Below are 26151 nucleotides of genomic sequence, written 5' to 3' on the forward strand. Positions count from 1 at the left end.
CCCAAACAATTAACATGGAGCAACTTTGGCTAAATACTATATTTTTCATGTAGCATTGTCTGTAGAACCAACAGGCTTGTGATGGGAAAATGAGAAATGAAATCTCTCCATTTATTTGTGTTGAAACTAACATTGGTAAACAAATAATGCAATAAGTGACTGCAGGTGAAAACATTCAGGATGCACCTCCTCATTCTTGGGATACATTAAGCCTCTTGTTGAAATTAGTGTCAGAGAATGGAATGTTCTTATCTATAGTTGTTCTGAATATACACTGACTGACTCACTGGCTAATGAGAGCTTTGGAATCTTTATGGCACTTCTACATGAAAGTACAGATGAAGTCCAACAGCACAATCCTAAACCCCAAGCAAAAAGGTCTTAGGATGATGACTTTCTACTGCACCATGCCTGCCTTTGCAGTCTATCCTGTGTGTGTAAAGTGCCGTCAAGATGCGACTGACTTAAGGCAACGTCATAAGGGTTTTTCAAGGCAAGAGATTAACACAGGTGCCTTCCTCTGCATCGCAACTCTGGTATTTCCATCCAAATACTAACCAGGGCTAACCCTGCTTAGTTTCCGAGATCTGACAAGATCGGGCTAGCCTGGGCCATCCAGGTCAGGGTGTCTTTCCTACCCAATACAATGTGGCTTGTGATGATGTCAGGGCTGCTGGGGAATGCCCAGTGCCGTGTGTGGTATCTTGTGCATGTGCACCTGATTGTATGGGTGGCTAGGGGGCTTCTCCCAAGTGTAGAAAGACTGGCTTCAAGCCTGGCTCTGCTTCAAAAAAATTTCCCTCAGCCTGTTCTTACACAAAGGTAAGCTGTGCCTTCTGGGCAATGTACCCCTTCCAGGAAACTGAACCTGTGCCTCTTGGTTGGCACAAGGGTATCCTTCCTCAGTTGAGGGAGGAACAGGATGGCCATTATTGAAAGTGCAGTGATATCCTTTCAGACTCCCAATGGGCAAGGTGTGGTTCACTTAATAAGGTCTGGAGAGCTTTTCTTTGCCAAAGCCTTATCTCTCTGGCCTTATCATCCCCGGGAAAGTTGCACTCACAACAAGCTCAGTTCTTCTCATTAATTTTGTAAAATGAAGTTTATTTTAAAGAACATAAAGAAAATGCTCTCGATTCATAACAAGCAAATAAAACTGTCCTACTCTCTAGTGAGGGCCATCAGAAGAACATCTGTCACCAGGACGAGGCTAATGCCTTCAAAAAACCCTCCCCCACCTATCAAGGTCGAACCCTCTATCACTTTCCACTGAACATCTTTCAGTTTTAAAGCCATACAACTGTTACTTCTATACAGACCTATCACTTTGCAAAGCATGCAATGGATACCAATTTCTATTACAGGTCCCTCTTGGCTGCGGTTGTACACAAAGCAACCGGCTCTGCAGAGCACTGAGGTGTCTGTGTGGCACCAACCGCAGAGGGAGAGTCAGATCATATCTGGACTTGATCTACCTCCATTGGTACCAAGTCTCTAGGAACAGGACGGCCAGCACAAGCAGCAGTAGCTTACAGGGCGGGCAACACTGCTGCCTTGAGGAGAGGCAGACAGGCTGATGTCTTGCTTTGCTCCTCGTCTGATAGCCCCCCCATAGATTGTGGAGGAGTGAAAAATAGGAGGTGGCCATAGGAGTAATAGCACTGAGTGGATGCTGTTGCCAGTATTGCCTGATGCTAAACATACTAGAGACAAAACCAGCTGCACTAAGAGCTACACTGAAAAATCATGTCTGTTGTAAAATGGGATTCAGAGCAACAAAAATCCAGTTTTTTTAAAGCACTCTAGGAAAATGGCCATCTGAATCTGAGGACCTTTACACCATTGTGATCATACATGCAGAATAAAGGTATCAAATCTTTTAAATAAATGATCCTTTCACATTTATTTTTGTAGGTAGTATTGGTCATTGTGCAACTGATTTGATCCCTTACCCACCTGTATGTTGGCTCATGTAGGCCATACAATCTTAACAAAGCCTGTGCTAAATGGTACCAACTGTATACTAGCGATGTGTGCTAGCAAGAATCAACAATTATTTTCAGTGTGTTTGATCCGCTTTAATCATCCAGGCAACTAAAGTAGTCACAACATCAGAGTTAATGATTTCCAAGAGACTTTAGCTGCGCCCCTGCTGATTTACAGCCACTCTTTCATTCATCTTCTAAGCAATGAAAACAGCCTGTGTTGGCTGCTGAGAAGCCTCAGACAGAGCAGGATGCCGGTAGCCCCATCACTGGTCAGATGGCTGTTTCAGCATCTCCCCTTGAGGTCTTAGGGGCAGAATTCAAGATGTGGGTTTGGGTTACAACTTGTGCATCTTTTATGATGCGCAAGCCTCCCTGTTAGTGTCACAGTGTGGTCGTCAATGTCAGCCGATGGTGCTGGCTTTGCACACAGATGGAGATCTGAAGTTTACAGGTAAAGAACAGGTAACGTGACATTCACAGTGGCAGCCCTGGGAGTGGAAAACTCCCTTACCCTGAAGATCCAACAGAGCTTTCAGAAGTGCTGCAAATGAAGCTTTTTTTGTTTGGGCAGGCTTCAGCAGTCACAGTTAAACTGGGTGATGAATATTAGGAAGGTTAAGAATTTTATGGCACTGGTACAGTTAGACCGTATTGCGGCAATCACCAAATTACCTCCTTTGTAATCTAGCAGTAGACATTGTACCCTACTAGTTTCACAATGATTCAGTCTTTAACAGGTGGGAAAGCAGTTATCATTTGGTGATGAGTGGCTGTTGACATCCTGATTTCAGCACTGTTTGGAGGATGTACTTTTTGGATCGCTTGCCTCTAATTTTTAGTACACACTTATAGTGTCTTGCATGGGGTAAAACTAAAAAGGGGGTGAGGAGCCAGAAATGTTTTTTAAAAATGTTGATGCAGTGGCAATTTCAGTAGACAGAGAAGAGGAACTTCAGGATTGCAGAAAATGTTCCTAAGACACTAAGGGCGAAAACGCATGGTTGCTTTAGCCTCCTTTATTCTCTGTTTCAGCTAGGATTCAGCCAGGATCAAACGCGTGCGTTTCGCCGAACATGTGTTTGATCCTGGCTGAACAGAGAATAAAGGAGGCTTAAGCGACCATGCGTTTTTGCTCTAACAGTGCATTCCTAAGCAGTATTACACCCTTCTAAATGTACTGATGTCAATGGGCTTAAGTGTAACTCGGTTTAGGAATGCACTGTCAATATGAAAGAGAGGGAGGGTGACTCCATTGATATGCTGGCACCCCATAATTCAATTGAGCCCTAGTGATCCCTCCCTTCACAAGAGTGCAAGATTAAATGAAAAAATAAAGTTTACTTCATATATTCAGTAGAAATGTTTATTTTTGCAATGAGAACTGCACAAAAAACCTTTAGTATATAAGTGAAAACTCTATGAATTCCCTTCTACAAATGTCTAAAGTGTTTAATACAAGTTTCAAATTCACTGACATAATTATTTGCCAAGCGTTCCGTGCATTAAGTACAGTGGGATTGTACATTTCTCTTATTTATTTGTACAGGACCGAAGGAGGGAAAAAATAACCAAGATTACATCATTTAGGCGAGACTCCTACATCTAATGTCTGTAAATTGTTAAAATTATACATGGGGGGGGGGGAAGAGAAGGAAAAATTAAATATGTCTCAGTGGGAATAACAACCAAATTATAAACACAGAAACATTTTGTAAAAACAGAAAAATAAAACACAAGAATAGCAAAAAAACAAAACAAAAAACCCTTTGGCAGAAAAAAAAACTCCAAAAGACGAATCATTTCTCCAGCTAACAATACCACTCTATATTCATCATTCAGAAATGCATAAAAATAAAAGCCCAAGTACAGCTTAACAACAAGGAGGGGGGGAACCTATATAGGTGCAAGCCTGTAAACATTTCAAGAAGTTTGCAAAGGACAGAAGTGAGCAGAAGAGGGGACTGGCGAAGAGGAACAGGACAGTTGTGTAAGCCACAAATCTAAAAAACTCTACCGCTACATGGAACTCTCTACTGACAAGAAAGGTTTGGCAAATGGCAAATGCAAAAGAGGGCTAAACATTAAAAAAAGAAAAGGACTAACCGCACTAGTGACCAGATACAGGGAGGGAATTGTTCTTTGCATACATATAAATTATATATTTTTAAAATTGTACAACTGAGGGTGCTCTCTTGGTAGAAGTTTCAGCATCTCCATTTTTGTTATGCCTTTGTTTTGTCTTTTTGTCAGTGTGGTGCAGTTTGTTTCTTATATGTACAATCGTGATGACTTCATGTGTGATCAACTCGTACAGCGGATGTGCACTTAAAAGTACCCCAAAAACCCTGAGCTTAAAATTAAAGGAGGGAGATGATGATCATCCAAAGTGCTTCGTAAAGGGGGGGGGGGAAGAGACCTCGGGAGCAAGGAATACTGTGAGGAAGGACCGGCGACGGAAGGATCAGAACGTGTTCAGAGGAGAAGCCAAAGTCTCTGCTTCCCCATAAAGGATCTGCACAGAAAACCAAGACGAGAAGATTAAGGCCAGTTTATGAACCTGTGGTAAAGAGGATTGTGCCAGATGGCACAGGGAAGAGAAGGACATGCAAAGAAAGGGCTCTTCCCACTCAAGTCTGAGCTACAGCCGTGAGGTTTTGTGAGCCCCCCCTTTTTTCTTGGCAATTCCTGGAATACCATTTAAAACCAAAGGCTCGTCCATCAACTAAGCCTGACACAAAGAACCTGTGTGAGCTGGAGGTCCAACATTTCATGCATTCTGGGGGTGATAAGGCCACACACCAGCAGTTAAAGGGCGGAAGCTAGTTTTGTATACAGTTGAGCCGACTGTAGCTACCTTTCCATTGGTCCTAAAAGAGCAGGGACGTGTTCCTAGGCGTACAGTGCACCGAGGCCTGAGCGCCACCCTCAGGAACCCGACATCCTTCAGAGCACACCGTTGTATTTTAAAGCTAAGGACAGATATTGGCCTCAGCCAACAATTATATGCCCTTCCTGATACAAGTCTACTAGGCTTGCAGATGAAGCGCAGGTACCCTCGTCCCTCTTAAGAATGGTGCCAAGCAGGAAGAATATGAGAGCACAGCAAGATTTTATTAGTTTCAATAACTCTTAGCAGTAGAAAGAATGCCTCATTAAACACCTGCACATACATTGGGGGGAGGGAAAAACCAAGCTGTCTTGGGTTCATCGCTCCTCCCTCCCCCTCGTCAAAGTACCCGACCATCTGGCTCTCTGTGTAGAAACGCACAGAGGTCTTCTAATGACAGAGTTAAAAAGGCACCTTAAGGTAAAAATTCAGCATGACGGCCAGCTGCCCACAAGGATGCCAAAAATCCTGACCCCTAAATTCAATCCACCTCCTGTCAGTGCATGACTGGTGCACTGAGTTACCAATGGGGACATGTGACCATGTGGTTCCGATTGCCAAGGACAGAGATACCTGACTGGACAATGAAAGGCTGAATCCAGAGTCAACAGATGGTCTTGCCACACACCAACCGGCAGTGGCAATCCATAGTCTGGTCTTGGTGCTGTGCAGCAAGCCGAATTACACACCCGCTGCAAAAAGACCTGAGAATGATGCAAAGAGGACCAGAAGAGTATACTACTAACAGGCAGTAGAGAACTACCTCCATGTGTCCCCTCACCCACATCTCTCAGGACATGAAGAAGGAAGAATGGGAAGAGTATAGTTCTTTTTCCCAAGGCGTGAAGGTAGCCTGGCATATATTTAGGCCGTTTGGGGCCCTGCCCTTTTCATAACATATGCCCTGTAACACAAATACTTCACATGGTTCAGTTTATCTCTAAATTGGGCCAACTATGATCTAGTTGGGTGGACAGATTCAAGTGAGCGAAAAGAAGAGATGATAGTAGGCTGTGAGTGGTCTTTCCAAAATTTTGATTACAGAGAAAATAGGGATCTCTCTTCAGCTGAACATGCACAAGTGAGGCTGGCTGAGGTGATCACATGCAGAGTGAAAACTAGCCAGAGAAATCTAAGCCGACAGGAGCAAGCACACTGAATACCAGTGTTTATTTGATAGCCCAGACTCACCAACCTGGCCAAGGGCAGTGTCCACTAAAACCGCTGCATTTTGCCAAGAGAAGTGGAAAAGAAAAGGCGACTGTGCAATTCTGCACTGCCAAATTACGTGGCCCACAGCTCCAGTAACACTGTTTGTTGGCAAAAAGCACAGAAAGGGGATGCACATACCCATTTCTTCCTCTGCTTTTACAGGATGCTCATAGGGGCAAGCTGCAGCCAGTCCAAATACTGCTAACCTAACACCTCCCAGGCAGCCAGTATTAAAAGAACAGCTGTCGATGCCAACGTGGGGAGACCACGACTCACAAAATGTAGGGCAAATCTTTCCCCTTTCTCACTCCAGAAATAAACCAACTCTTGCTTCTAGAAACAGTAGTGTGCTGCTCTCTCTGAAACGTGCCCTCCGCAGGAAGAATACGTCACTGAGAAAAGTCACTGGGTGCTCTGCCTTTAACTTTTGGTTTAGAACTGCGGAGTTAAACCAGCCGTGGTGGAAGTTGCCCTGTGGGCCAGTCTTTGCTGAGAAGGCACCGACTGTTTGATCCTTGGTCTCGGTTACGAGTACTATGGAATTCTGTTGCTCTTATATTGCTGCTCCTAGGGTGAGCCTGACCTAGGCTGGTGGCAAGATAGAAACCCTGTGGATGGATATTTCCTCTCCTCCCTGCTGGAGCGAGACAGGTGAGCGGGAACGAGCTGTTCTTGCTCCCTTTTTACCGCAAGCAGGACTTGAAAAGAAATGTCAGTACGACACCAGCTTTAAAAAAAAAGAGATGAGTTTATTCCATGATCAGTACAGACCAAATGCATATTCACCGTATTAAAGTAAAACCAACTAATTACTCCAGAGCTTGGCCAATACTGACACACCAGTATTGTACTGTATAGTGGGTATTTATGGCACATAAACTTGGAACAATTCAAAGAGTCAAATGAAAAGAACACACTAAAGGTGCTGGGGGAAATGACCACTGCTAAGTGTGAGAGAGAAGGCTCGGCTGTAGGCAGCAGGAGCAGGGCTCCCTCCCTCCCTGATCCCGAGACCACCCCCGCCACTGGCCCTCCTGTGAGCTTCACCTTTTGCTGTATAAAAACTAATTTTAAACAGACGTCATGACATTTAAAAACCCAAAAACGTAGCTTTCTGGTATTACAGTTAAAAATATAGACTAAAAGTCTGGAACTGAGCAAAATATAAGCAGTGTCTTTACAGAGTTTGGTGGGCTCACCAGTTAGAACTCAAACAAATATATGCCAACTATATTCACTATACAATACAGCCACAGTCAAAACACTATTGACAGGGTGGGAGCTTCCCCCTGGTGCTAACGTTTTCCCCACTCCACTCCACTCCGCTCGCAATGAAGAGACGAGAGAATACCCACTCAAGAGTTGAGCAGCGCCAATTTATCTGGAGGAAAATAAACGGATTGAAAGAAACCGACTTTGGTTGGTAGTCTAGCTCAGATTCCTGGACCTCCACACAATGCTAAAAAAACAGAAAAAAACCCCTCACTCAAATGGCCAGTTACACTTGACACCTCCACTAAATTATTTCCCTTTTTCACAAGCGAACACTTACAGAGAATGGCTCCCAGCTAAAGGCTTGTGGGGAGTTTAGTTAAAGGCAAAGCCAGTGTTGGAAACGACCAGAAAACAGCTTGTGTGTCTTCCCTGCTGAAGCCCAGGCAGGGTCTTCGTGTACACAGCCTCTTAATGCAGAGCGCCTTGCGCTGCCAGCACAAAAGCGTTGTTGGGCCACAGACATTCTGTGACTAGGAACTCTTACGAATAGAAAAGGAGTGAACAGCATAAAGTCCTGGATATACTGCAAGTAAGTTTGGCATAGAGACTATCAAGTGATCAGGGGGGCAACCCTTTCCAGCGACTGCATGTCCACCGACTCAAACCCAGCAACAGAGTTGGCTTGCGTCTTGGTCTCTCTTTCTTCGGTGAGGCGAGGGGTGGGGAAGAAAGTCAACTTGTAAGGCAGACTCTGCTGATTCTTCGGAGGCCGCGACTGTCGTACATGCAGAAGGGCTGCAGGAATGCTCTCCTCCTAGCCACCAACAACACTACGGAGAGTCAAAGATTTGCCGGGAAATTAAGTCAAGAGAAGAAAACCAGGTGCTATTAGAAAAGATTCTCTTCAAATATTGCCAACAAATCACTCTGGAAATTCATGTCGATAGTAGCTGCCATCTGGAGGAGAGAGGAGAAGGGAACGTTAACAGTCATTGGAATCTGAAGAAGTGACATCTGAAGAGGTGACATACTCATATAACTAACAGCCAGAAAAAAAGGAAGCACCCGCTATATCGCTCATCCTCGCCTGGCAGGATCAACAACTGGCTGGGTTCACTGTCCCTTCTGCTGGATTTAAAGGTTGTTACCCGAACTGAAGAGAGCCCTGTGGCACAGAGTGGTAAGCTGCAGTACTGCAGTCAAAAGCTCTGCTCACGACATGAGTTTGATCCCGACGGAAATCGGTTTCAGGTAGCCGGCTCAAGGTTGACTCAGACTTCCATCCTTCTGAGGTCGGTAAAATGAGCACCCAGCTTGCTGGGGGTAAAGGGTAGATGACTGGGGAAGGGCATGGCAAAGCACCCCGTAAACATAGTGTGTCTAGTAAATGTCTGGATGTGACGTCACCCCATGGGGGTGCTTGCACAAAGGACTACTGTTACCTGCCCTGAGCCTGGCTTGCTGGGAATGAAGGCGGGTCATAAATTGGAAATATAAATAAATTCTCAAGTCAGTTATAAGAATGACCGTAGGCTCTGCTAAGGAAATCATAGCAGGCTTCCTTAACAAGGATTAACCGGTCCAATGACTGTTGTTCAAGGATTCTGAGTTACAAGACTCTCTTTACTGTCTTAGTACACTCAGAGAAGAGGGGCAGAAGGGTATAGAGGACTGAGAAGCCATGGGATGTTGAAGTGAGAGTGCAGACAGAGGTACGGAGAGAAGGAGAAGGTGAGACAAAAGAGAAGAGACAGGGGGGAGGGAGGAGTGGCCCCATGGCACAGGACAGCGGTCAGTGCACAGAGCATGGGGGAAAGGATCTGGTTAAATGTCAGCGGGTATATAGAGAACGTTTCTATGTGCTTGCAGAAAGCAGACTTTGGCAATCTACGTGCAAAGAATATATTAAAAGGAGAAAAGCAGGAAGGAGTGGAGGTGGGGGAGAAAGGGAAGACAAGAGAGGTTCAGACAGAGAAAAAGAGCCAAGAGAGCTTGAAAAAGAAATAAAGTTTCTGTGAACAGGCCACTTCATCACTATTTCTAGGAAAAGCTCTTTTGGCGCCAAGTGTCCTCTCCTTCACAGTGTTGGTTCTTCCTTGTTCAAGAATTGGCTTTATCTCATTTACAGCTGGGGAAACTCAAACCCTTCTCTTAAATGAAAAAGTCTGGAGCACGGTGACCAAACTCAAATGATGCTTTGACCGGGGCCAATTTGCCAGCCGCGGGAGCTTCCGCTGCATCCTTTGTGGTCCAGACATCTCCCTCCTCCCTCCACACCCCCAAAGCAGCTCCCCCCACCCCCACTTACTGCCTCCCTCCGCCTTCGCTCCTGCTCTCGTTTTCTGGCCATCTCCCTCTGTTGGTCCAGCATGGACTGAGAAGACTGGGGCTGAGAGCTCTGTGCTTGCGGAGCGGAGGCGGCCGCTGGTACTGGCGGCGGTGGCTGCTGCTGCGGCGGTGGCTGCGGTGGCTGTTGATGATGCTGTTGCTGCTGCTCCTGGCGCCGCCGGACCTCTTCGTGAACTCGGCGAGCCTGCTCCAGCGCTTCCTCATCTTCACGACTCCTGTCCGGCAAGACAAGAAGCACTGTTAGAACACAGCAGTTCTTTGCATCCCTTTGAGAGCACATCAGGGAAATCGCCCACATTACCCAGAAACAGGGTACCGATTTGGAGGCACTGCTGGTTAGTATATTCTAGGAACGCCTCGTTAAAATACAAAACTGTTGGGGAAAAAAGGGGGTTCATCCTGTATTTTCACTTCTCATGCAGCTTAGAGCAGATCGGCACCGGCAACAAAACGATTCAATCATTTTCGGTGCCCTATTAAAGTATGCTATTGGTTCGCTGTTGCTGGGCCAACAACCACACTGTGCTTTCTCAGGTACATGACTTTACAGTGAAGCTTTCTAGTACTAGTAATCCCAGTTTCCCAATGTCAAACTGCAGCATCTGTGAATTCAGAAAATCATACCAAAAACAATGGATTGTACTATGGCTCCCTACTGCCACTTTTCCCACCCCCCTTGAAAGCTATTGCAGACAAAAGAAGAGGTCCAAACAGATAGATAGGGATTTGAACACAGTGATTCTACTGAATCGGTCCATCAAAGTCAGTACTGTCTACTCAGACCAGCAGCGGCTCTCCAGGGTCTCAGGCAGAGGTCTTTCACATCACCTACTTGCCTCGTCCCTTTAACTGGAAATGCCGGGGATTGAACCTGGGACCTTTTGCATGCCAAGCAGATGCTCTACCACTGATCCATGGCCCCTCACAGAAGAACCATTTCATCAAATCTCTTACCATCAGACAAATTTTAAACAAAAGGCCACATGTGCAAACACCCAGCTCTGCACAAGCCGAAACTAATGTCCTAGAGCAGCCATAGCACCTTATTTTCAGGTGAACCGGTTAGCTGCAGATCTTCTAAAACTGAGCCTCTCCAGCCAAGAACAGGCTGACGTTTATCCTCCTGCTTTAATGCCTCCGCTTACAATTGCAAGACAGAGCCCATCCACAGAGGAAGCAAAGCACTGTGCAGGCAGAGCACAGCCCACGCCCCAGGTAGGCGGATGTCTCTCACCTCATCCTCTCCTGCTCCCGCCTCTGCCGCTCCTTCTCTTTCTCTGCTTCTGCCTGAGCTTTCAAGGCCTTCTCGCGCTCTTCTTTTTCCCGGGCTGCCCTCCTGAACTGTTCAAAGCTGTCACTGCTAGCCTTCACTGTCGAGGATGGAGCGGTGGGATGTTTCTGCACTAGGCTTGCCCAGGAGCCCATGTTTTTTATTTTTAGATCCTGCGGGGGGGAAAATATATATTACCAAAACACAGTAGAGAAGTCGCTGCAACCACCAAGCTAAACGTGACATTCAAATTCTCGTTGTCCATATAATGTTGATTTCTTAACCGTCCCAGTTTTCAGAAGAGCTTTTTAAAAAAGCAAGGGTCAATGTATTACCTGCAGCTGTTTTGAGTGGGCGCTATACTATAAAAAGCCCTACTCTGTCTATGTGGATGTGGAACTGGTTCTATCGAAACCATGGAGCGTGTCTTATTTTACTGTAGAAGATATAAGCACTTAAGAACACAGCTGATCAATCCATTAATTCCTGATACATACATGCCTGCAGCTAATAAGCTACAGTTTCTGCTGGGTGGTCGCGATCCAGCTCTCACAGCTCCAGTACTGAAATTTATTTTGGGTTTACTGGAATTTAAGAGACACGAGGATAGTTTAAAGAAAATATATACAATTAAATATATTATATCAAATAAAATAATTTTTAAAATTCTGCCCAGCAGTTCAGCGTGGTTAGCTCACTCTGACAGCAGCCCCCCAAATGCTGTTCCTAGGAGACAGGGGACCACCCCAGGAACAGCATGGGGGGATCAGAGGTTTACAGTGGGAGGGGGGAATTGGCAAAAATCACTAACCCTTCTGTCCACAGAAATCTTCTGTGGGACTCAAGCCACTGACTTCGAGTTCAGCTGTAGAACATCTTTATTTAACCACTAAAATCAACAATAAAAAACACATAGGGGACAAGGCCAAAGGGCAAGGGGCTGAGCTACAGCCCCCCAGCACCACCTTCCGAAACCTACCCTCTAGGTAGGTGACTCCCAGTCCCAGCCCAGAAAGGCAGTCCAGAAGTATACTACGATGGATGCTATCAAGAGCCATCAAGAGGTTCAGGAGAATCAACAGAGTCGCACTTCCTCTGTCTACCTCCTGGTAGAGGTCATCCACCAGGTCAATCAAGGCTGTTTCAGTCACACAACCAAGCTTGAAGCCAAACTGGAAAGGATCCAAACAATCTGCTCCATCCAATGTAAGATAATCTAGTAAAAGGCACCCCAGGATGGACTGCTCCAGAAGCAGAGGCAATCTTCAGGAAAGCAAATAGCAAAGACTTCGGTGTCACAGAGTTCCTCTGGTTTCCATTGCCACTGGAAATACTACACAATATGAGTGACACAATTAAGACCAGAGCACTAAAATCTCCTTTCCCAGTGTTAGCAGACTGTTACCTTTTTAGGGGCAACTGGTGTTTTTGGTTCCTGCTTTTGTCTTTCTTTGTCCTGAACTCCAGGCGGTGCATTTTGCTCAGGGGGTCTTATAACAGGCCGTCCACTGTCCACTGGCTTCATCTCTGTTCCTGAAACAACAGTCATCAGTGTAAGAACATCCTCCTGTAGGCCATAAGTATGGGAAACCAACCAGCAGGCAGGAGTTTCCCCCTTCACCCATTCCTGTAGACAAATCTATCAAGGAACACACATGGCTTGGCCAACACTGCTCAGTTGCTACTCACGCTGTTGGATATGTGCAGGTGGCTTGATGCTCTCTGGGTGCTTGGGAGGGTCTTGCCGCAAAGCTGGGTTGAACGTCTCATTTCGGATGACCGGGGATTGCATCTTCTCCTCTTTTACCATCGGCTGTGACTGAACCACAGACGCTGCTCTTGGTTCCTACCAGGGTAGGCCATCAAAAACCATTAGTTTCAATTATTTTGTTTTTCTTTTTTAATTAACAAAAATGACATCTTATTATTTTTTTAAAAGCCCATTAGTGACCATTTCCTTACATGGCTTTCCTGGAGTAAGCCCATCCCCTTCTCCACTTTGCCTAGGCCCAACATGAGGGTCCGGCAAGGAATGGTTTTTTATTACAAAAGTGGGGAATGATGATAAAGAAGAAGAGTTGGTTTTTGTATGCTGACTTTCTCCACCACTTAAGGCAAAATCAAACTGGCTTACAATCACCTTCCCTTCCCCTCCCCACAACAGACACCCTGTGAGGTAGGTGGGGCTGAGAGAGCGCTAAGACAGCTGTGACTGGCCCATGGTCACCCAGCTGACTTCATGTGTAGGAGTGGGGAAACCAACCCAGTTCACCATATTAATGTCCGCCGCTCATGTGGAGGAGTGGGGAATCAAACCTGGTTCTCCAGATCAGAATCCACCACTCCAAACAACAGCTCTTAACCACTACACCACACTTGCAGCCCTTTGCAAGGTGCCCGGGCAAGCTGCATGGGAAAACCCTTGTCCCATTCACAATGGACCATTACCTGTTTTTTTGGCTGGACGTTTGGTTGCGGGGGAGAGTGGTGTGGCAGCCCCTGGAACTGCTGCATCTGCGGGGAATGCATCATGAGAGGGGAAGGTGCTTCTCTCAAGTGACCTGGAAACAGTTCAGCATCAGTCAATTAGCATCTCGTTGAATTTTGTCCAGAAGCATTCATCAAACATTGGGGAAGGATCATTCCAGAGTAGCAGCCATGCTAGGCTATTTTAGCAAAACCAAGCAGAGGTCTAGTGAAAATGAAAGCTCACGCTGGAATAAATGTTGTTAAGTCTCCTTTTTTGTTTCGGGAGAATAAACCTGTGATCTGTGGCTGATATTTTATCCAGAGCATGCTACAATGGGAGAGGCCTAATTTAGCTCCATTTGTACAAATGCCTTAAGTTGTTATTGAAGAAGGAGGAGTAGGAGTAGGAGTTGGTTTTTGTATGCCGACTTTCTCCACCACTTAAGGCAGAATCAAACCGGCTTACAATCAACTTCCCTCCCCCTCCCCACAACAGACATCCTGTGAGATAGGTGAGGCTGGGAGAGTGTGACTAGCCCAAGGTCACCCAGCTGGCTTCATGTGTAGGAGAGGGGAAACCAACCCAGTTCACCAGATTAGCATCCACCACTCATGTAGAGGAGTGGGGAATCAAACCCGGTTCTCCAGATCAGAGTCCACCGCCCCAAACCACCACTCTTAATCACTAAACCACCGCTCTTAACCACTAAACCACCACTCTTAACCACTACAACACTATTTAGCATGTATATGGGGCTTTCAATGTTGATGTGCTTTTCATCTAATCACAACAAGCCCTAAAATATCCTCATATTGTAGATGGAAGTGGAGACGGAGAGAGAATAGCTTGCCTAAGCCCACCAGTGAGTTTTGTCACTAAACTGAGATTTTAACTGGTCCACTGTTTACAGTGCAATCCTAAGAATTACATCCTTCAATGAATTTAGAAGGGTATAACTCTGATTAGCATGGCCCTGTTTTGTCTCTTGGCCAAACTGCTATATCACGAATCTGAGGCAACAGACTGCTTCACTGTCTGGAAAGGCCCTCCTTCATCATTAATGGAGAAGAAATACTAAGATGATGTGGCTGGCAGTACTGAAAGCAAGTAAGTGTGCGTTGTTCTGGTATTATCTTCAGCTGTGTGTGTGTGTGTAAAGTGCCGTCAAGTCGCAGCCGACTTATGGCGACCCCTTTTGGGGTTTTCATGGCAAGAGACTAACAGAGGTGGTTTGCCGGTGCCTTCCTCTAGCAGCAACCCTGGTATTCCTTGGTGGTCTCCCATCCAAATACTAACCAGGGCTGACCCTGCTTAGCTTCTGAGATCTGACGAGATCAGGCTAGCCTGGGCCATCCAGGTCAGGGCATTATCTTCAGCTGTCCCCCCCAAAAAAACGCCAAAGAAAATCTACACACTGGCACCGACAAGGCACAGACGAATCTTCTGCTGCTCTATAACAACAACTGGATGGAGGTACATGGCTCATCTGGATTTTGTAAGCAACGAGAGGGGAGGGCTCTTGGAAATAGTGAATGAGCAATAACATTCCCAAGGGAAGCACTGAGTGGGGGGCTGGCTGGTTGTACAGACAGCAGTGGAAACTCAGAAGCTTCACTGTTCGTCACTAGTTTGGCTGCTGGACAATATGAACTTTCCTTTTGCAGGTGATCTTTTTGCAACTATGCAGTGTTAGTATCATCATCATTTTGTTTGAAGTCATAGACCATCAAACAAATCGAATGCAGTGTTAGTTTAATGCTATCAAACCAGAAAAAACATCAGATGGAAACCTAAACAGAAATGCTGTTAGAAAAACACCATTATAACAAATATAATTTGTTAAAATCAAAAAAATCACAAAATCACACAAGGTTGGAAGAGATCACAAGGGCCATCCAGTCCAACCCCCTGCCATGCAGGATCCCACAATCAAAGTGCTCCCGACAGATGGCCATCCAGCCTCTGCTTAAAGACCTCCAAATATGGGGACTCCACCCCCCCTCCCCGAGGAAGCATTCCACCATCGAACCGCCCTCACCGTCAGAAAGTTCTTCCTAATGTTTAGGTGGAATCGCTTTTCTCTAAGTTTAAATCCATTACTCTGTGTCCTGGTCTCTGAAGCAACCGAGAACAAGCTAGTTCCCTCATTAACAAGGCATCCCTGTTAGAAGCGCTATGTCAAGATTAAAATTATTTAAAAACATTAAAATAGCACAATGGCATTTCCTAAGGTTGATATCTATAACCACATACCAGACTTGGCCTTCATCAGTGGTCAATTGAAACCCATGTATGTATATATTTCTGTAAATGTGTGCAGGTTTAACATGGGTTTCAATGAGCTTGCGCCTGCTGAGCACACTTCAAAACCTCAGAAGCTGTTTGTGAGCCTTACAGCAGAGCAGCCTCCCACAAAAGGCCGGATGTTGTTATCCACTCGTTCAGCGTTCATTTGCTGTGGCCGATCTGTGCTGGTCTATGACCGTAACAACAATAAACTAAACTAAACTAAGCTGTGGCCGATTGAAGTTCCTGGAGAGGCACTCCACCCTTCCGCCCCTCATGAGCTTAAGCTCTGTTCACGTGAGGCTACTCACCGGCTGAATAGGGGTCCGGCTTGTGATGCCGCGGTGATGGGTGGTGTTGGATGACTTGCTGGGGCTTCGGCGGCTGCTGGGGCGGCTGCGGTTGCTGCTGCTGTGGGGGTAGGTGCTGCTGCGGAGGCGGCTGAGGCGGAGGGATATGGGAAGGGTACTGCATGGGCTGCATATGTACTGGCCTCTGCTGCGGCTGATGCTGCAGCTGTTGCACGGGAGGGTGAGCGGGGGGCTGCAGGGGGGGCTGCGGCTGCGACTGGACCTTCACTGAAGGGAGGAGAGAAGTCTGTGGCTGCACTTTCTGCAGCTGCTGAAGGTATAGCTGCATCTGGCTGTTGCTCAGGGGCAGGTTGTGGTGAGGGGCGGGAGGTTCTTCGTCCTCCAGCAGAACCTGGGGAGGCTGGGGAAGGGGAGGCTGGGGGAGCATGGGCTGCTGGTTGAGAGCTGGCGAGACCGCCGGAGGCCGAGAGGGTTTGGGGGGCAGTGCTGCGGCTCGGTTGCTGGGTCGGGAGGGCTGCTGAGGCAGGGCGTTGTGCAAAGCTGGGGAAGGAAAGACGGCAATCAGAGACGGTGGCACGGAGAGAGAGACCCCCCCCCCATAAACAAGCGCTGCCTTGGACCGGTCTGCCATTTGTGGGTGCAGAGCAGGCCGCATCCGAGTCAAGGAGCGTCTTGAAAGGCTGAATTGCCCCCATGTGCACAGAGATTTCTCTAATATTGCTTTCCCTTTCTAACATCAAACGAAAAAAATACGGAACCCACAGAATGCAGCTCTACAACTATTCAGAGACCCTGCATTGCTTCCCCTCTGCCCAGCAGGCCAAGAAAAGAAGCTCCCGCATAGTGTGTGTCTGTAAAGTGCCTTCAAGTCGCAGCCGACTTATGGCGACCCCTTTTTGGGGTTTTCATGGCAAGAGACTAACAGAGGTGGTTTGCCAGTGCCTTCCTCTGCATAACAACCCTGGTATTCCTTGGTGGTCTCCCATCCAAATACTAACCAGGGCCGACCCTGCTTAGCTTCTGAGATCTGACGAGATCAGGCTAGCCTGGGCCATCCAGGTCAGGGCCCCGTATAGTAGGGCACTGTATATTCCATATTTAATATCTTAACCCTGCCAGGACAACACCTCTTCGTCCTATACCCTCACCCCCTTTTTCCTATATACTGCTTTAGGCAACACAGATGCGCAAACTCCCCACCAAGCTCTAAGGCCAAAGGGCATGATCCAAACAAGTGACTTGGGGGTCTGCTCACCTGGAGGGGACACCACTGTATGCTGATTCAAGTGAGGAGGAGTGCTGTGCTCAGGCTGTTGGGGGAGATGGGGCGGCATCTCTGGTTGAGGAAGATGCATAATAGGCTGAGTGAAATGTGAGATAGTGTCAAACATGTTCCCCGGGAGCGGATGCTCCATAACTGGGATCTGCGCTGGAACAAAAGCTGGAGGAGAGGACTTGATTGGAGGAGCTACTTGCTGAGGGACAGGAGGCGGCGGCGGCGGCGGCGGCAGCTGCTGCTGGGGTTGCAATTGCTGCTGCTGCACCACCTGTGGATGGTGGTGATGGTGATGCTGTGGGAAAGAAACGGATCATAAAAGTCGACAGGACACTTTTTGGGGCCCTCCTCTGCAGCCCAATCCTATTTCTAAGTGACGAGCTATGGGTCACACACAAAGACCCGGAAACAAAAGCTTCTGTGGAGAAGGGGGAATTTTTGCCCGGAGAAGCAGAGGGTAAGGATGCCGCGACACCCTTTCCCCACCCAGTGTCCTGCTTCACTTCTTGCCCTCCACTATCACCCCTTCCCAGGTGGCAGTTGCCTGTTCGCAAAGGTGAACATTAAACTGGATCTTCACAGCAGCATGGGGTCTGGCGGTGGAAAATCAGAGAGCTGAAAAGGGGTTATGTGCCCTTTTTCTCCCATGGCTGCTCTCCTAAAGTGGCCTTTGATTATAAAACATCTGGGGCATCATCACACATGTGTGCATGCAGCTTCCCCCTTGGCAAGAGTATCACAGAACAGTGAACCTTGGGTTTGGGATGGGAAAACTCATGATTTGGGGGGGAGAACATTGTTGGCTCCCCAAATAAACGACGCTGGTTTCAGCAGCCAAAAAGTTGAAAATGTACATAGAGATTCTTTCAGGGAACAATAATAGAGAGGGGAAGACACAGTTTGCTGCTTGGCTTTCACCCTCAGCCAGCAGCAAATGAATGACTAAACTAGCTGAAGAGTTTCATGGACTTACAGCAACAGGATTTCTAAGGGCAATTAAGAGAGGGGAAATCTCTGGTAGCAAAAGCCTCTCTTGCTTGAACTATTCTCTATTTTCCACCACTTTCAACTGAAAAAAAAAACATCTCTAGGATACTAGATACATCTTGGCCAGGGAAGCAAACCGACCTCTCAAGAAGAAGAGAGCAAAGCTGAGCTCTGTCTCTTGGACTCAAAGGAATAGGCTTTTTTTTTTGGTTGAAAGATCTACCTAATGCTCAAGAGTGATCTGTCACATGGGAGATCTCATCTCCAAAAACGAAAACCTTACCTTCTTTTGTTCTCGTCCACAATGTCCTTTTTTCTTAAGTTTTGGGGGCATTTCTGTGGAAAAAGAACAAACAATTATCATGTGGGCACTGCTTAGCAGGTTTTCAAGTTGCTTTTATGATGATGGCAGTCAAATCAACATTAATTGTTCTGATGCCTGTAGGAAAACTGGGTTTGGTATATCCCAGGTTTTCTATACACTGTCCAGAGTCAGGCTGATCCACAACATAAATGCAGTCAAAACTCTTCTTTGGAACTTAGAGGAAATGCCTGAATATGATCCTGTTTCACACACATGCAGAAAGTAAAGCCAACCAGAAACTCCAAATACTTAAGACTATAAGAAATATTTCCAACTCAGCTGGCTTCTGCAAGCTGTTTGGCTAAAACAGAGAAAGAAAGCAAAACCTGTGCTCACTTTTATGGGTATTTTTCCTCCAACCAGAACATAATTTACCAAGCCTTCCCTCCATATTTTCTTTGGACATTGCTAAACAATATAATAAAAACAACAGCAACTGGCTTGCATTGAATTAAGGGCTCTGAATTACCTCCCCTATGCTGGCTGCTGGAATTGTAATCAGCAAGTGTTACAAGAAGGCTTCCTACAATGTTTGTTTAAGCTTTGTATGGCGCAGCAAAATGCCCCAGAAACACCTTAACATCACCCTGCCTTCCTGAGGTTGACAGATTTCTGGTACTAGAAGGGGGTTTATATCCACTGAAGGCAGTAGCTATAACTCTGCTTAGGTCATCTTGCATCATAAACATCATTCCTTTTTGAAGAAGCTGAGATAACCAAGCCATATCTAGCTAGATGCGGACAGGAAGGGCTGGCTATCCTTGAACAATTCATCTCTTGCACAATGGTTTCTGGCTGATCTTGTTCTCATGGCTCAGTTTAACAAAAACTAGCCAAGTTAAAGCACAGGTAAAAGGAAGAGATTGTCTTTTCCAGACAGGAAAATATCCTTTTCATTCTATTTGTTTGCTGTGGAAAAGAAAGCCACTGTAAATCCCCATCTTTCCTCATGAACAGTAGACCGAAATCTTGGGAATAGGTTATTTTAATGGTAACCTTTAAAATAATGCCTACAAAACTAATGAAATCACATGGGATAAGCTGAGAGACATTTCGATGCAAGAGAATTTCCCTTACAGTTGATGCCAACATATACAGATGGATTATGTCCTACAGGCCATCCAGTTTCACAACTCCTCCGTCTTTAATTTGCCTTAGTTCACCTTTTATACATAACGCCAAATAGTATGGACCTATTCTGTGAGTTTACTGCTAAAATAACTCTTCAGTTTCTACTTTTAATTTGCTGGTTTTTGAATAAAGGTCTATTTTGCCTAGCATGAAAAGGTAAAAGAGAACAGGAAACTCTCTAACTCTCTTCCCAAGTCCGCTGATATCTGGATTTTGTAAGGTTTTAAGATCAGATCTCTCTGCGGCTAAGGCTGACGCAACTCAGACCCAGATTTACTTGTGCCCAATGTCAGATATTCCTGTCAAGTGCGTTTCAGTGACTATCTGATAAGAACGGCATGCAAAGAACGTCTTCAGTGTTGCACAAAATTTAAAACGGAAATGGAGACTAATTTTTTTTACAAATAACATCAACTATACCAATACTACTTTTACTATGAAAGGCTTACGATCTAGCAGCTGTACATTATTTTCTTGGGAAAATGCAACCGAAAGAGCTCTATCTGCTTCCATGGCCAGTTTCAGGAGTCCCCAAGGCTCCTTAGCATCAAATCTCAAACTACAGGAAGCGTTTCATAGTGCCAACTAGTGATATCCAAATTTCATTCAACTGCAATTTCAAGGACACAACATGTCATAAAAGAAGGACTGAAACCAAAACTTCCTTATGCAAAGGAAGGAGTCTGGCATCTACACGACAAAGACTTCAGCCTCCAAAGCAGAATTCCTTGTTTTAGCAGAAGGGAGTTTATAAGACCCAGCCCACAGATGCATCCCAATACTTTTTTTGCAGCAATGTAGAACACAGATTTTACCGGTCAAGTTGTTGCTGAGAGAACGAACTTGGAAGTCTGAAGATGTTCACAGTGGCTCAGAATGTGAACAGACTGGAAAACAAGTAGGCGCCAGCCACAGAAAACATATAGGCACTGCTATAAAAATTCGCCATTACTGCTCACAGTTAAACCTGCTTTAGAAAACTTTTGAGAATACAGCTTCATAAGATTTTAGCTATGTCGATTTCCAAGTAGCCAGTAATGCCTCAGTACTCTGCCTATCATAAGGGCATTAAAAAGATTAACATAAAACATCTATGTAGACCATAAAGAATGACAGATAAATAACACAAAAAGATGCATGTCCACATGTTCATGTGTGTAGAATGGTGCTATACACAAGCCTAGTAACCCTTTTAGCAATATTATAGAGTATTCCCTTTCCAAGGATAAAAAGAACTACACAAAAAAGAAATGCAGTAATGCTATTTTACAACTGGGGAACTAAGCAGATTAAAAAGAGGCAAAAAAGCTATGGCTGAACTCCAAAGGTTTTGAGTGTGCATTTGCACTTAGACCTCTCTCTACAACTGCCCCAGCAGAAGTGGCTTCCAGACTGGCTCACTCAAAGAAACCAAGTAAGTGTCTCCTGTATGAGAGCCATGCTGGGAGATAGCACCAGTAACTTCTATGGAGAGTGCATAGGTACTAAGCTTGTAATTGTAGCACATACCAAGGGCAGACTCTCCAGTCTTTAGATTGAAGAGCTAAGCCTTTTAAATCCAACTTGTGAATCCAAATGTATTCACCACTTTTCATGTCTCTATCACAAAGCCTCAAAGAAAATAACATACACGGATTTACCCAGCTGTTTCTGGGCTACCGTACTGGCACCAACCTTCTCCATCCTCAACAGAAATCACTAAGGGATCACAGGAACATGGGTGTGGTCTTTCATCAGTATCCCAACCTAGAAACCTTGTTCATGCCAGCCACAGAGCCTAGCTTGCAAATGTGTTCAATGTTTAAGATTTCTCAAGGAGTTCCTCCATCCTAGATTAATTATAAGTGTTACAGTCAATGGCCAATTTATCAAAACAGAGACTCCACTGAGAACTCTTGTGCATATCTATCTATCTATCTATCTATCTATCTATCTATCTATCTATCTATCTATCTATCTATCTATCTATCTATCTCCATATCCTGAAAAGGTGTTTGCAATGACGTTCAATCCTTCACTTTTATAATAGGTGTCACGGAAATGACAAAAGTAATGAAACAGGAGATTTCTGCTATTAAAATCTCGTTCCTACTTATTGTTCAAATTGCTCAAAATCTAAGCAACAGAACATGTGGATATTAACAATTCTCACTCTTAAATATACCCTGTTTCTCTAAGAATAAGCTAACCTACCTTTACCATATTTGCATCATGCTTTCCCAGTCTAGAGTCACCAAGTTGTACTGTTGGAAAAGGAAAGCAGACTTCAGAAAGAACACACGCTGTTCTGTTTTATTGGGGCAAGACCAAACCAAACCAAACCACGGAAAGCCAGAAAAGGCTTCTAGCATCAAGAAAAGAAAATAAGGAAGGTCTCAACATATTGAAACGTTTTGGTAGGGCATTTCTAAAGACCAATTCATTTTCAAGTACAGCTGCTGCTGCAAATGACTTCTGCACAGTTGGAAGTTCATGATGTTGTGGTAGTATCTTACCATATGGGGCCACCAGATTAGGCAATTAGCACCAGCCCTAAGGCAAGTGCAGCACTAATATGGTATTTGCCGTGTATGCATCCATTCCAGATGTTGCCATAGCTGCATGGAACTCTATCTGGAGTGAAGAAATTCTGGCAACAAAATGCGGCTAAAGTAACTTTTGAATTGGGCCTGGTGCCAGTTTAAAAAGACCAGAAGCTTTTGACAAACTTCAGATGAGTTGTAGTTTATCCAACTAAAAAGTACTATGATGGTAACTGAGCAAGGGTCATTTCTGCCAGTGTGAAAGTCAGGAACTGTCTGGGAGACATCAAAGATGCAAATATATCTGCTATTACGTTCTTGTTTGTATGTTTATTAGCCCCATTTTTACAAGTCCCATTAAGTTATATCTGTATATATGGTGAACTTGTGACTGCTTCAGAAAACAGATCCTTAAATGATTGCTACTGCTGTTTGACTCTAACTCATTGCTTTTACACGTCTATATGCTCAAGCCTACATAACTCTGCAGTACAATACCTATCCCCTAATTAGATCCTTCCTCAAAAGAAGGCAGCTTATTTGTGCAATCCTCAAGGGGGGGGGCCTCAACCGCCACAGGAGCTGGCGTAACCCACGCTAGCGCCTGTGCCACTTTGCACTGTGACACAGTGGCATGGATGCCGGGGTGGGGGCACTTACGCCGGCGCCACAGCAGCACAGGCCTCGGGGCTGCCGGCACTGCTGCATGGACAGCAAAAAAACAGAAGCGGGCGCCGGTGGCGGTCATTCCTAGGGGCAGAGCTGACATTAGCTAGCCCTTTTCAGCTGGGGAGCACCACTCTATGCTGCAGTGTTGCTACATCAGCAAAATAGATGGCATAGCCCCATGTAACTCCATGGAGGAGTTTGTTTTGTTTTGTTTTTAAATGCATTTTAAACATTTATTTTTTGGCTGGGAAACCTCTGTAGAGGCAGCACGGCTGTGCCGCTCCCAGCCGCCGTCTATCTATCCCCCCTTTTAGGAATGGTGTGAAAGTCAGTATTTCATGTATTGATTCATATTTTAAGTAGTCCTCACTCCAAATTAAATGTTAAAAACTTGTGAAAACAATGAATATTCAGCCAAGATCCTGCCATGTTTCCTTACTGCACAGGACACTGAGGTCTGCATTACCGAGCAACGCCACCCCTGCTACACTGCTCAAATGAAGGTTTTCTAGGTTTGTTCAAACAAACAAAAGCTATTAAGTATTTTGACAACAGCACACTAATCTAGGGCAGAGAATGCAGGGCCTTCACACTAAATCATAAAAATACCCCACAAAGTTTGTGAACTTTCCTTTTTGAATTTTAATGTATTTGTCACTTTATCTACATTCTTGTTAGAAAGGCCATTAATAAATTCAAAAGCCTCGTTTCCCATGTGTACATAATCTGATTCATTCATAGTAAAGGCCATGGCTTGAATATGAGAGGTTGCTTTCACTTATGGAAGGGGGCTTTTCCACTCCCCCCCTTTTGCACCTTTCAAGAAGGCATGAGGGGCTGCACAGGGGTGCAGAGAAACTGGTACCCACTGCTGCCCTGTGCACACAACAAAATGCTTCATGCTGGGGTGGGAGCTTTTATTTTAGCCCTGCAGAATGAAAATGATCAGAATTTACTGAGAAGATCCTAGTTTGATTATTAGAGCCTAAGAGGTTTCAGTAAAAGAAACTGGTGTGAAGAATTTTTTTTTATTTGCCAGCTGCATAGACAAGACTGTTTGAAGTACATTAGGAACACAGTGCTTTCGCAGAAGCATTAGGGCCTGTGTAGTTTACGTGACATCTTTCTTCATATTGCTACAAACTGATTTCCTTTGGAGAAGTAGCTACCTTAACTGGTAATAATATAAAATGTGATAAAAGTAAAGTTTTCCCCCATTTCGAAATGGCAAGTTAAAACTACAGTTTTAGTTATTATACAACAGGTACAGTTTCTGTAGCAAACCAATTTATTATTTATTTTTATTATTTTAGAACAAAAATAGAGAGACTATACAATTTGCTTTAAAAGTGTTGTGATTACATTACTGTTAAATCTCGAGCATGCAGATAAAATATAAAAACAGATTATATAAATTATTTGTCAAGATAGAATAACTGAAGTGCCTTATAAACAGCTGAATAAAAATGACAGTAAGACAGTCAATTCATTGGCAAATGCATTTCCAGCAGTTCACACGTACGAATAAAAGAAAGCATAATTACAGCTTTGCTAAAACATGCAGTTATACATTCCAGCAAAAAAGTCAAGCCCTTACCCCATCTCTTCACAAAAAGTAAAAACAAACAGGAACAAATGCAAAACAGAGAGAACAATTTAACAATGCTAAAGTGAACAAAATATTTTTTTTTAAATCTTGAACATTGTATTTTTATTTAACGTTTGGGATTCACAATATGAGGTTTTTGGGTGCTGAGTGATTAGCTTATTAGGAAGTGTTATGTGGTAGTGTTTTCTTGATGTTTTAATGGAAAGCTTTGGATCTATTTCCCTATTGCATGGTCATTATTTATTTTGTTAGATATGCAGCACACCCTATCCCAAGAACATAAATAGGATCAACTGATAGTCATGTACAATGCTGCTGCTCTATATTATGACTCTAAATACAAATCTTCACGTTTAGACCTCAAGTTTGTATGGGTATGCCCTGTATCCATCATTACAGAAAAAGGAGCAATCACATTCCAAATTTACAGCTGGTGGTGGTGTTTAACTTTCAAAAAAAATTAGAATATCTTATAGGGGAAGAAGTATAGAGTAAAATAGGTATCAGTCATCCCTGCTGAAGCTAAATACACTTAATGCTACGCAGTGATCTTGCAAACTATCTGGGGGCTGCTTGCTAATCACCACCCAACCATTTCGACGTATCTGCACTTTGCCACTGTAGGCAGAGCCTCACCCTATTTTGCGCTGAACACGGGAAGCTCTCGCTCACCAGGAAACTGCACAACCTTCCAAGGTGTGCAAAGTTTAACATTAGGCTACGTGAAAAACACCAACATAACTCCCTGTTGTTTAAGAGGAACCTGAGCCTGAAATGCAATTCCTCTAAGTGGGTGCGAGCACACAGACCTCTACTTTTCTGCCACTAGACAGAAGGAAATAATTACAATGAGGCAGTATAGAATGAAATCAGGCAGGGTCACCTGTAAGTGGGCCATCAGTTCCATGGATAGGATACACTGCCTTCTGGCAAGTGGGACCTGCCTTTTTCAGCACAGATGTGAGGTCTAACTGGTCAGCAACTATGGAATCCTATACATATGAGTGTCCTTCCGTTATCCTTTCGGCAGTTTTCAAGCCAAACCACTAAATGGCTTTTTAAACTAAAACAAAACAAACAAATAAATTTAGAGCAGAGGTGTTCAACTCATTTGTTACAAGGGCCGGATATGACATAAATGTCATTTGGTCGGGTCGGTCCATAGCTCCCCAGTTCAGATCGGGACGGGGGGTTTGCCTTGGCAGGCTCGTGGGCCAGATAAGAGCTCTCAAGGGGCCGGATCTGGCCGCGGGCCATATGTTTGACACCCCTGGTTTAGAAGTTCTAGGGGAAGAGCTGTTACAAACAAGAAGGTGCTCACATACTCTCAAGTCACAGCTATCACAAAGGATGTAGTCTACCCAGAAACGTCCCATGTAGCAAACAACTTTAACCAAAATGTGGAAGTCCTTATAGCCAAAGGGATCATCGTTTTCTGCAAAGTTTTCCATTAGCCTGCATAACACTTAATCCACATGGTGGGTCTGAAGATTTGGGGCAGGGAGGAATCATGTCTATATAATATATTGAAGGTACTTAAAAGCTACCTGCTGTCCAATAAAGGACAATATTCAGGAATCAAAGGAAATCCACTGAAGAAGGATA

The 26151-nt window shown here is 44.8% G+C and overlaps 1 protein-coding gene across 2 annotated transcripts in view; it reads right to left on the bottom strand.

The window, feature by feature from the left end:
- Positions 1-7826: 7826 nt before the first annotated feature.
- The window catches only part of BRD4 (bromodomain containing 4), an 85913-nt gene continuing 67588 nt past the window's right edge, over positions 7827-26151 (bottom strand). Inside the window, exons 12-20 of one of the 2 annotated variants that reach the window (XM_056857756.1) lie at positions 18535-18587; positions 17244-17559; positions 15989-16528; positions 13370-13482; positions 12611-12767; positions 12327-12454; positions 10886-11094; positions 9611-9866; positions 7827-8259 (exon numbers count right to left, since the gene is read on the bottom strand). In XM_056857756.1, coding sequence (XP_056713734.1) covers positions 8191-8259; positions 9611-9866; positions 10886-11094; positions 12327-12454; positions 12611-12767; positions 13370-13482; positions 15989-16528; positions 17244-17559; positions 18535-18587 — 1841 coding nt within the window. In that variant the 3' untranslated portion in view covers positions 7827-8190. The remainder of the gene's footprint in view (positions 8260-9610; positions 9867-10885; positions 11095-12326; positions 12455-12610; positions 12768-13369; positions 13483-15988; positions 16529-17243; positions 17560-18534; positions 18588-26151) is intronic. The other variant, XM_056857748.1, reaches the window with a different exon arrangement.

Source organism: Euleptes europaea, chromosome 1 (assembly GCF_029931775.1).
Source record: "Euleptes europaea isolate rEulEur1 chromosome 1, rEulEur1.hap1, whole genome shotgun sequence".
Taxonomy (NCBI): Eukaryota; Metazoa; Chordata; class Lepidosauria; order Squamata; family Sphaerodactylidae; genus Euleptes; species Euleptes europaea.